Source organism: Neofelis nebulosa, chromosome 11, assembly GCF_028018385.1.
Source record: "Neofelis nebulosa isolate mNeoNeb1 chromosome 11, mNeoNeb1.pri, whole genome shotgun sequence".
NCBI lineage: Eukaryota > Metazoa > Chordata > Mammalia > Carnivora > Felidae > Neofelis > Neofelis nebulosa.
This window is the reverse complement of record NC_080792.1, coordinates 64765361-64778305: the sequence shown is the minus strand read 5'-3', so window position 1 is coordinate 64778305 and position 12945 is coordinate 64765361. Positions and strand designations below refer to the sequence as shown.

General features: G+C 47.7%; 2 protein-coding genes across 3 annotated transcripts in view; one reads left to right on the top strand and one right to left on the bottom strand.

Moving 5' to 3' along the window:
* CHCHD10 (coiled-coil-helix-coiled-coil-helix domain containing 10) overlaps positions 1–12945 on the bottom strand; it is a 93890-nt gene that overhangs the window by 32429 nt on the left and 48516 nt on the right. The gene's annotated exons all lie outside the window — the stretch shown is intronic.
* SMARCB1 (SWI/SNF related, matrix associated, actin dependent regulator of chromatin, subfamily b, member 1) overlaps positions 1–12945 on the top strand; it is a 35606-nt gene that overhangs the window by 16844 nt on the left and 5817 nt on the right. For both annotated transcript variants that reach the window (XM_058692835.1, XM_058692834.1), the window contains exons 6-7: positions 2783–2949; positions 10051–10241. In XM_058692835.1, coding sequence (XP_058548818.1) covers positions 2783–2949; positions 10051–10241 — 358 coding nt within the window. The remainder of the gene's footprint in view (positions 1–2782; positions 2950–10050; positions 10242–12945) is intronic.

The window sequence follows — 12945 nt, the reverse complement described above, 5'->3', positions numbered from 1 at the left end:
TATAGACACAAAAGTCCTTAATAAAACGTTAGCAAACAGAACTAGATATAAAAAGAATTATACACCACGACCCAAGTGGGGTTTGTTATTCCAGGGATGGATATCTAGTTCAATATTTGAAGATTGATCAATGTAATCCACTATATTAACAGACTAAAGAAGACAAGACAGATATCAGTTGATGCAGAAAAAGCATTTAACAGAGGCACCTGGCTGGCTCAGTCATTAGAGCATACAACGCTTTTTTGTTTGTTTTTTAATTTTTTTTTTAATCTTTATTTGCTTTTGAGAGAGTGTGAGCAGGGGAGGAACAGAGAGACAGGGAGACACAGAATCTGAAGCAGGCTCCAGGCTCTGAGCTGTCCGCAGAAAGCCCGATGTGGGGCTCGAACTCACGAACCGTGAGATCATGACCTGAGCTGAAGTTGGACGCTTAACTGACTTAGCCACCCAGGTGCCCCTAGAGAATACAGCTCTTGATGTCAGGGTTGTGAGTTCAAGTGCCGCATTGGGTAGAGAGCCTACCTAATTAAAAAAAAAAAAAAAAAAAAGCACTTAAAACATTTATTCTTGGTTAAAAACTCTTAAGAAAAATGGAAATCGAGGGAAACTGCTTCAACTTAATAAAGAACATCTGAAAAATATCCTATGTCTAACATTTATTTAATGGTGAGAGACTGAATGTTTTCTGCCTATGATAAGGCAAAGATACCTGCTCTTATCACTCTTGTTCAGCTTAGTGTTGGAAATATTAGCCAGAGCAGTAGGGCAAGAAAATTAAATAAAAAACATACAGATCAGAAAGAAATTAAACTGTCCCTATTTGTAGATGACATGACTGTCTGCATAGAAAATCTCAAGAGATCTACAAAAAACCCTGCTAGCACTAAGAGTTCAGCAGGGTCACAGGATACAAGATAAACATGCAAAAATCAATTGTATTTCTATGTACTGTTGGTGAACACATGGACATTCAGAAATACATTACCATTTACAATCACTCAATAAGAAAAGGAATACTTTGGTGTAAATCTGACAAACATGTTCAGGACTTATATGCCCAAAACTACAAAATACCAATAAAAGTAATTAAAGATCTCAATACCATGTTCATGGATTAGAATACTCAAGATGTCAATTGATATACAAGTTTAATGCAATTCCTGTGAATATTTCAGCAAGGCTTTTTGTACATATAGACAGAATTACCTAAAATTTATATGGAGGGGCACCTGGGTGCCTTAGTCAGTTAAGCATCAGACTCTTGATTTTGGCTCAGGTCCTGATCTCTCAGTTGGTGCATTCAACCCCACATCTGGTTCTGCATGGACAGTGCAGAGCCTGCTTGGGATTCTCTCTCCTTCCCTGCCCCTGCCCTACTTGTGCTCTCGCTCTCAAAATAAACTTAAAAAATATTTTAAAAAATAACATTTATATAGAAAGGCAAAGGAACTAGAATAACTAAAGCAATTTTGAAAAAGAAGGACAAAGGAGGAATCACCCTCCCCAATCTTGTCTTCATATATAGCTACAGTAATCAAGGCTGCATATTAATCCACAGTTCTCTCAAAATAAAAAGTTTAATATAAGAAAATGCTTTGGGGGCACCTGGGTGGCGCAGTCGGTTAAGCGTCCGACTTCAGCCAGGTCACGACCTCGCGGTCCGTGAGTTCGAGCCCTGCGTCAGGCTCTGGGCTGATGGCTCGGAGCCTGGAGCCTGTTTCCGATTCTGTGTCTCCCTCTCTCTCTGCCCCTCCCCCGTTCATGCTCTGTCTCTCTCTGTCCCAAAAATAAATTAAAAACGTTGAAAAAAAAATTAAAAAATAAATGCTTTGCACAGTGTACTCGTAGGGTGCTTCATAGGACACTTCAGCTTCATGCTGCACTCTCCAAAATTATACTTGGCTTGCTGTATGAGTTATTGATCATAGGCTGGTTGAGTGTTCTGGGTCTGTCCTGATGGTATTGTTAGGATGGCTGGTCTCTAGCCCTTCTGGGCCAGTGAGGAAATATGGGGTCAGTTGTTGAGCAGACCTGGTTCTTGATGACAAAATCATGCTATGTGCTAATGAAGTGATTCATCCTTGGCCACTGCCTTGTCTGGCTCATCCCAGAAGTGGTGCATGGTCATTAGAGTTTGGGTTACAACAACAGGGCAGAACAGAGAGAAAACATTTGACCACATGGGACCTTCTTGTAATCTGGCCAGTTGCAGATGGTCCCTACAAGTTCACACCTGGTGTGGCTACATTTCCAGGAGGCAGGGTCCATTACACACCTGCATGTCTGTTATGTGTGTGTTGCCTGGAGAGTCAGAAACAGAGGAAGGGTCTGTGAAAAGCCACAGAGCAGCCTAATATCTCTGAGGGATTTTTTTATTGGTGAGGAAGTGGCAGATGGTTGTGTGCCCGTGGGACACTGACTTTAAAGTGATTTATCTGGAAGGAAGCTGTTATTTTTCTCGGGCTTCCATAACAAAGTACCAGACTGGATGGCTTAAACAACAGAAATCCATTTCCTCTTAGTTTTATGTCTAGAAGTTCCAGATCAAGGTGTCAGAGGATGTGTGTGTGGATGAGGGCCAGGAGGGGGTGGTGCTCATCCTGTGCTTCCTCCTGCAACCCCATGTTGGGGAGGGCCACCCTCAGTTGTCATTCTCTTCATCCTCAACTTTGTCAGGGAGGTCTAGCAGAGGAGGAAGGGGATGGGAGGTTGGGGCCAAACATGGTGAGGTCAGGTCCTGCAATCAGTTAGCAATTCCTGTCCTTTCTCCTGATTTCAGAGAAGCTGATGACTCCTGAGATGTTTTCAGAAATCCTCTGTGATGACCTGGATTTGAACCCTCTGACATTTGTGCCAGCCATCGCCTCTGCCATCAGGCAGCAGATAGAGTCCTACCCCACAGACAGCATCTTGGAGGACCAGTCAGACCAGCGTGTCATCATCAAGGTAGGCAGCTCCTGGGTGGGCCATAGGGTGCTGAGAGTACACTGAGGCCTTAGTCAAAGCCTGTCTTTGGGGTCCTTGCTGTGGGATCAGACTTCTGGAAAACCATCTTTTGGGTAGCTCGTGGCTCTTTACCCCAGGAAAAGTATGGGCTGATTTCTTGGAGGAAGGTCTCATATTCTGCATGTCTCCAGGGCACCACCAGGCATTGAACAGAGCCCAGGTGGTGCTCCAGAGGAGATTATGCCAGCTGCCAGGCAGAGCAGGGAAGCCCATAGTGAGAGGAACAGTGGTGCCACACTCTTCCTGTGGACTGGCTGGGCCAAGCACACCTCATACCATGTAGTAACCTGCCTCAGGGCTGGGGGGCGATGCTGCCTTGCCTGTTGTGTTACAGGTGAAGAGGTTGCCACATGGAGAGGTGAGGTCACCTGCCCCCGACTGCCCAGCTGAGAAGTGAGTGCTGAGATTTGGGCCCAGGCCTGCCTGCCTCAGAGCCTGCTTGGTGTGAAGTGGTATCTCATTGTGGGTTTGATTTGCATTTCCCTGTTGATTAGTGACGTTGATTAGTATCTTTCAGGTGCCTGTTGGTCAGTTGTAGATCTTTGGAGAAATGTGTGTTCAAGTTCTTTGCCTTTTTTCAATCAGATTTTTTGTTCTTTTGTTGTTGAGTTTTATGAGTTCTTTGTATATTCTAGTTATCAATCCCTTATTATACAGGTGATTTGCAAATATTTTCTCCCATTCTTTGCGTTTTTACTCATTTGATAGCGTCCTTTGCTGCATAAAAGTTTTCATTTTGATAAAGTCTGCTTTGTCTTTTCGTTTGTGCCCTTGGTCTCCTATCTAAGAACTCATTGCCAAATCCAATGGCATGAAGCTTTTTTCCTGTTTTAATAGTTTTATAGTTTTATCTCTTATATTTGGGTCTTTCATCCATTTTGAGTTAGGCAAGGGTCCAACTTCATTCTTCTGTGTGTGTGGATAGCCTGTTTTCTAGCACCATCTGTGGAAAGGACTATCCTTTCTATATTGAATGGTCTTAGCACCCTTGTTGAAAATTATATGCCTGTATTTTTGAGTTTATTTCTGAGCTTTCTATTCTATTGGTCTATATGTCTTTTTATGTCAGTACCACACTGTGTTGATTACTGTAGCTTTGCAAAAAGTTCTGAAATGGTTTGAACCCACGAACCATGAGATCATGACCTGAGTCAAGTCAGACACTTAACCGACTGAGCCACCCAGGCACCCCTTTCAAGATTGTTTTGACTGTTCAGATTCTATTTAAGTTTAGGATAGATTTTTATCTATTTCTGCAAGAAACATTGTTGAGATTTTGATAAGGATTACAATGAATTTGTAAATTTTTTTGGATAGTCTTGGCATCTAAATAATACTTAGTCTTGGGGCACCTGGGTGGCTCAGTCAGTTAAGTGTCTGACTCTTGATTTCGGCTCAGTCATGATCTCATAGTTGGTGAGTTTGAGCCACATCTTGGGCTTCATGCTACAGTGTAGACAGAGCCTGCTTGGAATTCTATCTCTCTTTCCCTCTCTCTCTTTCCCTCTCTCTCTGCCCCTCCCCCGTGCTCTCACTCTCTCTCTTCTCTCAAAATAAACAAACTTAAAAAGGTAATACTACATAATAATAATAATAATAATAATAATACAATATAATAATAATAATATTTTGTAGTATTATTTCTTTAATTTCTTTGAGCAGTGTTTTATAGTTTTCATTGTACAAATTTTTCACCTCTTTGGTTAATTTGTAAGTATTTTATTCTTTTTAATGCTATTATAAATTAAATTTTTAAAAAATTAAAAAAAATTTTTTTTAATCTTTATTTATTTTTGAGAGAGAGACGGAGTGTGAGCAGGGGAGGAGCAGAGAGAGAAGGAGACACAGCATCCAAAGCAGGCTCCAGGCCCTGAGCTGTCAGCACAGAGCCCGATGCAGGGCTTGAACTCATGAACCGTGAGATCATGACCTGAGCTGAAGTCAGACGCTGAACCGACTGAGCCACCCAGGCGCCCCTTAAAAATTATTGTGTTTATTTATCTTGGTTTTTTTTGAAAGAGAGAGAGAGCATGTGCACACATGCACAAGCCGGGGAGGGGCGGGGAGAAGGAGAGACAGAATCCCAAGTAGGCTCCGCACTGTCAGTGCAGAGCCCAATTTGGGGCTTGAACTCAGGAACCATGAGATCATGACCTAAGCCAAGATCAAGGGCCGGACGCTTAACCGACTGCACCACCCAGGCGCCCCAAATGAAATTGTTTTCTTAAATTTTTTTTCACATTTTTTATTGTGTATAGAAACGCAGCTGATTGTGTGTTGACTTTGTATCTTGATGCTTTGCTGAACTTATTCGTTCTAACAGTTTTTTTGTGTAATCTTCAGGGTTTTCTATGTATAAGGTTATATCATCTGTGAGTAGAGATAACTTTACTTTTTCTTTTCCAATTTGGATACCTTTTATTTCTTTTTCTTACCTAATTCCTCTGGCTAGAAATTCCAGTACTGTGTTGAATAGAAGTGGCAAGAGCAGGCATCCTTGGCTAGTTCCTGATTTTAGAGGAAAATGTTTCAGCTTTCACTATTGAGTATAATGTTCACTGTTGGTTTTTTATATATGAATTTATTAGGTTGAAGTAGTTTCTTTCTTTTTGTCGTTGTTGACTGTTTTTATCACAAAAGGATGTTGAATTTTGCCAAATGCTTTTTCTGCGTTGAGATGATGATGTGATTTTTGTTTTTCAATCTGTTAATATGGTTTATTACATTGATAAATTTTTGTATTGAACTATCTTTGCATTGCTAAAATAAATCCCACTTGGTCATGGTATATAATTCTTTTAATATGCCACTGAATTCAGTTTGCTAGTGTTTTGAAGATTTTTACATCAGTGTTCATAAGGAATATTGGTCTATAGTTTTCCTTTTTTTGTAGTATTTGGCTTTGATACGAGGGCGGTGAATTATGAAGTGTTCCCTCCTCTTCAGTTTTTTGGCAGAGTTCGAAAAGGATTGGTGTTAGTTCTTCTCTTGGTGCTTGGTAGAATTCACCAGTGAAGCCATCAGGTCCAGGACTTTTCTTTGTGGGGAAGATTTTGTTTATTTATTCAGTCTCCTTACTAGTTAATTTCGTTCATTCGTTCGTTTGTTCGTTCCTTCCTCCCTCCCTTCCTGCCTTCCTCCCTTCCTTTTCCTTCCTTCCTTCCTTTGTTCCGTGGAGCTTGAACTTGTGACCTGAAGATCAAGAGTCTCATGCTGTACTGACCGAGCCAGCCAGGTGCCCCACTAGTTAATTTCTTTTGAGAGAAATACAAATCTGTTTTTCTTAACCCATTTTAGTTTCATATTATGGCCAACTAACAGGAAAAGGGCATGGGGCATCTGGGTGGCTCAGTCAGCTGAATGTCTGACTTCAGCTCAGGTCATGATCTTGGTGTTTGTGAGTTCTAGCCCTGCATAGGGCTCGATGCTGTCAGCTTGGAGCCCATTTCAGATCCTCTGTCCACCCGCCCCCTGTGCTCTGCCCCTTCCCTGCTTGCATGCCTATGCTCGCTTGCTCTCTCTCTCTCTCTCTCTCTCAAAAATAAACATTAAAAAACAAAAAAAGATAAAAGGCATAATTGAGAAAGAAGGGGAACTTCATAGGAGAGAAATGGAGGGCAATGGGAGCCTTACCTGCTTTCTCATGCATAGCCTGTCCCCTCTAAAGGATGGCCCTGAGAACTCCGCTCTGTGCTGTGTCTTTGTCCTGTTAACTGTGGTGGGGATGTGGCCTTATGGGGTTAGCCACACCCACCAACATGCTTCCAAATGGATGGGGTTGGCCACAGGCAGGGTCCTCATGAGACTGACCAGTTAGCATCCCTGACATTTTTCTCAGAATTTTTCTTTTTCTTTCTTTCTTTCTTTCTTTCTTTCTTTCTTTCTTTTTTTCTTTCTTTCTCTCTCTTTCTTTCTTTCTTTCTTTCTTTCTTTCTTTCTTTCTTTTTCTTTTCTTTCTTTCTTTCTTTCTTTTTTTCTTTTTTCTTTTCTTTTCTTTCTTTCTTTCTTTCTTTCTTTCTTTCTTTCTTTCTTTCTTTCTTTCTTAACTTCCTTCCTTCCTTCCTTCCTTCCTTCCTTCCTTCCTTCTTTCCTTTCCTTTCCTTTCCTTTCCTTTCCTTTCTCCTTTCCTTTCCTTTTTCCTTTCCTTTCCTTTCCTTTCCTTTCCTTTCCTTTCCTTTCCTTTCCTTTCCTTTCCCTTCCCTTCCCTTCCCTTCCCTTCCCTTCCATTCCATTCCATTCCATTCCATTCCATTCCATTCCATTCCATTCCATTCCATTCTGACAGGGCTTCTGAGCAGCCATACAGAAAGTGGTCAGGCAGTTGAAAACCTGTCTGGGGTTGCCACCATCTCTCCTGACCAGAGGCTTTCTTGGTGACTAGACACTTGTCCCTTCCCTTCCCTTCCCTTCCCTTTCCCTTCCCCTTCCTCTTCCCCTTCCCCTTCCCCTTTCCATTCCATTCCATTCCATTCCATTCCATTCCATTCCATTCCATTCCATTCCATTCCATTCCATTCCATTCCATTCTGACAGGGCTTCTGAGCAGCCATACAGAAAGTGGTCAGGCAGTTGAAAACCTGTCTGGGGTTGCCACCATCTCTCCTGACCAGAGGCTTTCTTGGTGACTAGACACTTGTCAGCTGTTGGCCCCTTTAAGCCCTCCATCCCATCTGTAATCCCCACTGTGGGACGGTGTCAGCTGGTAGGTAGGCTTTGGGAGACCACCCCCAGGTTGGGTTCCCTGCCCGGTTCTGGCGTGAGGTCTTGCTGGCACCGAAGTCTGACACGGCTGGCCCAGGGAAGCTTTGCTGCTGTGGGACAGTGGTGTGTTTATCAGGCCAGAGCCCTCATGGGCATTGTGACCTAGGGGACAGCACCCATCTTGTAAGTGAGGAAACTGAAGGTCACACCCAAGGTTTTGGTCAAGAGGACTCAAGGAGAGTTGGGTACTTCTTTGAGGATATTCTTCCTTGTATGGCTCCTGGGACACGGTGGAGGACAGGAATCTTTGCCATGATGGCATCTGAGGAGTGTCTGTCTTCACAGAGCTGTGCCTTAGCATGGAGTGGCCACTTAATAGATGTTCTTGGGGTCTCTGGGACTATAGCTCAGATCTGGCTGCCTTTACGGGGGCACCTGGCCTGGGTTGGCTCTCTTCAGCTTCAGGGGTTTGGGGAGGACTCAGTGCTTCTCCTAAGTCTAGCTGTCAGGCTCTATGGGGCTGGCAGACTTCTGTGAAGGTGTGTGTGGTGATACGGGTTGCAGCTGGGGAGCCTGGCCCCTGTGCTGCATGCCTACTCAGGAGTCCTGGCCCTGTCTCATCTCTGCACCTCCTCAGGGTCCAGCCACTCCTGTCCTCACCACCCCACCATCCCTATAGCTAGATGGCTACCTCCAGTAAGGGTCCCAGTGGCAGCCAGTGTCTCTTCTGTGCTCCAAACAGGGCTTCCAGATCCCTCTCTGGAAGCTGGAGGCCTTAGGACGGCCTCAGGCCCAACTTTGCTCAGGACCCTTCTTTCCGAGGAGCCACATGGCCTTCTCTCTCTGCCCATGCAGTTCTTCCTAAAATGCTGCCTCCCCAGGAGGCCTCTTGGGCCTCCTGGCTAACGTGGCCACCTCTGTACTTTCTGTTCCTCCCTTCATTTTCTTCTTAGGACTTGGTGACGTATGACATATACCATGCATTCACATATTTAACTTGCTTGGGTGTCTCTCCCCAGCTGGAACATCCTCCACGAAGATGGGTTTTTATCTGTCATACCCACCATTGCATTCCCTGTGCCTCTCCGTGATAAGCACACAATCTGTATTTTTTTAATAGACGCAAGCATTAATGACCAGTTGGCAGGGGACAGGCAACCCAGTCCACACGGTGGCTAAGATATGGCACCAGGCATGCCAGGTATGGCACCTGGGGCAGGGTTTGCCGGGCCTGGGTGTGGATGGCTACACCTGTTGGTCCTGTTTGTTTCTTTTTGATGTTTTTCTGTGGGCTGACTGCTGCATCATGTCTTTCTGGTCCTAGCATGCCCTTGGGGCTCAGTGGGCATTCGTTTCCTGTGAGGGGAAGGGACAGCTCTTCCAGCTCCATTCTGTAAACCATCATTCATTGCCCAGCGTGAGCAGAACACAGAAATGGGAAAGGACCCAGGCTCATTGGCAGTGAGTAGAAGGTGGTATACAGGGTCCAAAGGTGCAGAGCTTCATGAATGGGGACAGGGAGTGGGGTCCCATGCTTCTTTGAAGGCAGTGGAAAGGCCCCAGTGGCTGTGAGCCCTGAGCAGTGGCCACCCTGATTTTTGTCTTGAAGAGCTGAGCACTCAGGGACAGTAGGGTGAATGAGCAGTACTGTGGCCTGGAGTACTACTGAGCAGTAGAATGAGCAGTACTGCTCACCTGGAGAGCAGTGAGGGGTGGTCCCAGTAGGAGGAGTCTCGTGGATACAGTGCCCCAGGACACAGCCAGACCCTCAAGAGTCCTTCCTGTGTGTCTCAGTGATGCCCAGTTTCAGAGCAGGCCTGCTCATCTGTGGGGTGAGGAGTAAAGATGGTGGTTCTGAGTGCAGGTGTAAGTGGGGAGCCCTGGGGCACAGGCTAGGTTCTGTCTTGGTCTGGGTGCTGCACAGGCGAGGCCTGGACCCTCTTCTGGCTGTAGTTTACATGTCAGCAGGATATCTGCTGGGTGCGTGGTGGGCGGAGTTGGCTGTGGGCCTCTGCTGCCCACCCAGGCTTTGCCTGCACCTTGTGGGCTATTCAGGTGGAGTGTGCATCTAATGTGAGATGGGTAGCTGTGCCAGGCCTTGAGCCAGAGCCCCTTGTGGCAGGAGGCCACCCAGGAGGTGCGTAGTGTCATCTCCAATTTCTGGATGGGGACCTGTGGCCAGAAGGACAAGGGCCAGCCCCAGTTCTCAGCTAGTAAGTTGTGGGCAGGGTCCAGCCCGGCCTGGTGGCTCCCTAGTAGGCTGTCTCATCTCCTTGAGGCCTCTCCAGGTAGGGTACGGTTCTGACTCCTTTAACTTGTGTTCTTTGGTTCTTGTCCCAGCTGAATATCCATGTGGGAAACATTTCGCTGGTGGACCAGTTTGAGTGGGACATGTCAGAGAAGGAGAACTCACCAGAGAAATTTGCCCTGAAGCTGTGCTCAGAGCTGGGGCTGGGCGGGGAGTTTGTCACCACCATCGCGTACAGCATTCGGGGACAGCTGAGCTGGCATCAGAAGACCTATGCCTTCAGGTAGGATCCCAGACAAGCCCCGCCCTCCTTTGTAAACCTGTTTTGGGGAAAAGACGTCTCCCTGTGTGTGGTTATGCCTTCGGGTCTGTCTGGAGCCCAGAAAAACAGTCTGGCCATGGGCAGCCGCAGCCAGCTCAGTGGCAACTTGTTGGCTTGTTCCTCCCTCCTCCTGTGTCTCAGTGGTAGGACTCCCCACCCTTATCATGGTGGGGGTGACTCTGAGGAGGTGGTTTATCTGCCCCCTCCGTCCTCCAGCACCCCCACCCCTCTGCCTGGGACCATCCTCTGTTGCCGAAAGCCCCTCCACACCTCCACCCTGCCGCCACCTCTGTATTCTCCCACACTTTTCCCTCTCTCAGGGTTGGGTCACCCACCCCAGGGTTTGTCATCTGATGGACTTGCCTTCTGTCTCAAACAAGAGCTGCTCCAAACAGCCCTCCCCAGCTTGTAAGAGTCAGGAGACCTCCAGCAGTTTTCTTTTTTACTGTTGCATCTTGCCAGTCAGAGACTTGTTGGTGAGCACCCATTTGGACTGGACCCCTGTATAGGGTGCCGCAGAAGATAAAGAGCCACATCCAGGCTGCCTGTGAAGGTGGGAGTATAAACAGAACATTCCAGACCGGTATCCTGTGGGTGGACCAGGGGACAGGGGCTCCCAGAGAGGCAGACATGGCCTCCCTATTGGTGGTGGCCCCACAGTGCAAAGTGTAGGCCTAGTAGGAGGTGGGGGGCGGTGGACGTGAACTGATAGTAGAGCTTGCCCACCTCAGGACTGTTCCACCATAACTGGCCCTGTTCCCTGTGCTCCTTTTCCTCTTGGGAAAGTACAGTCTGGGGGTGGCGCTGAGTATCCCTGCATCAAAACAGGATGTTAGGATTTATTCCGGTCATCAAACTGTCATCGTCTACATTTGGTGATCGTTACTCAAGGACCGCAGCTTAAAATGGCACATGAGGAGCAAGTACGAAGGTCTTTTTGCAAAGATAGGACAGTTAATGGAGCTCGTGAGTATGTTTGTGTCTCAGCTGGTTTTCCCAGAAATCCCAGGAGACTGCTTTCTTGCTGCTTCCTGTAAATCTGAGCAAGAGAGAAGGAATGACCGTACACCCTCAGGGCTTGAGGTCCCGGCCCTGGGAAACCACTGGGTTCTGTGGGGATCCAAGCACCGCCCGCTCCAGGCATCTGGTCTGAGATGTCACATATGTCACCTTCCCGGAACCTCCCAGTGGCCCTACCAACCGGGTAGTCCTGCTTCACAGACAGAGCCCAGGCCCTGGGAGGAGGTGTCAGTGAGCTGTGATGTAGTGTCTGGGTCCTTGAGAGCCCTGCTGGAGGTGTGGCCATGCACGTCCATTCATGCTGTACTTGAGCCAAGGCCGACAGGTCTGAAGACCTGCCTGGGGTGGCCCCGCTCCCTGGAATGCTCCTGGAGGTGGGAAGTGGTGATGTTGTACAGGTCATGAGAGTGAGTACCCCAGGTACCTGAGCCCTCAGATGCTGGTTGAGCCTGAATCCATGTTCTGACTGGCAGATGGTGTGTGTGGAGTAGGGAGTATTCCTGCTGCAGGACCCTGAGAGTGTTGGCCATGTGGCAGCATCCCTCCTGCTCTGACCCCTGGGTGACCCGAGTGTCCTCCTAAAACTCTTGTCAAGCTTCAGGCTGCACCCCCTGGGAACTCTGGTGGTGGCAGATCAGGACTTACAGCAGATCCCCCCCACCCCATCTCAGGAGCCAGTTAATGAATTCCGTTTGGTGGACAGGGAGCATCACAGACCTCTATCCTGCTGCAGTCTGTAGTGCTGAGTGTGCAGGTTTCATGTCCTTGGGATTGAAGGCAGGGCGGCTTACTGGGGACCAGGGTGGGCACACATCCCCTCCACAGCAGCCCAGGCCAGCCAGGTTGGAGGGGCACAGCCTGCCTGGGATCTGGGAGGCAGCCCAGTGCCTCTTTTGCATCGGGACAGCTGCTTGTGTTTTCCCAGCTGACCAGGCCTCTTGAGCTCCTCAGGCTAGGTCTGGCCCATTGTGTGTGCTGTGTGTGGTCTGGGCAGCTGGATGCTGTGGATAGAGCTTGCAAGACCGGAAGGGGAGGTTAGGGTCAGAGGCTGGCTTATTGTGGACTCCATCATCCAGGGGACAGAACTATGGCCTTCTAAGGCAAGCAGGGAAGGGGATTGGAACTTATGTCTCCTGACCCTGACCCACATTCTTACCATAGCACCACACCATCCCTTGGGAGCTGAGCTCTCTTAACTCTCCCTGGGGAGACCAGTGTCAGCCCTTCTCTCTGGGTTGCGGCCTGGGGGAGGTAGAGTGGGCTGCCGCCTGGGGGAGGTAGAGTGGGCTGCCATGTCCCCACGGCCAGGGGCCACTTGGTCCATGGAGAGCCAGACCAGGAGCCCCCACCTGATCTCTACTGCACACAAGACTTGACACCTGCTGAGTCACATGACTCCTTAAAAGGGACTTTAAATTTTGGGCCTCTGTCATCCCATGTTGTAGATGCTCTGAATCCCTGCAGGCCAGTCCTGTCTGTCTCCCCCTCACCAGACCTAGCCCAGTGTCTGGCTGCAGTGCTTGGTGATGGTGGTGTTGTGTCCATGGTGGAGCAGGGCGTGCTGCTGGTCACAGGACATTTGTGGGGGGTGGGGGTGGGGGCAGAATGCCCACAAACTAGTCAGGGGAGTGAAGGCAGGCTGCTT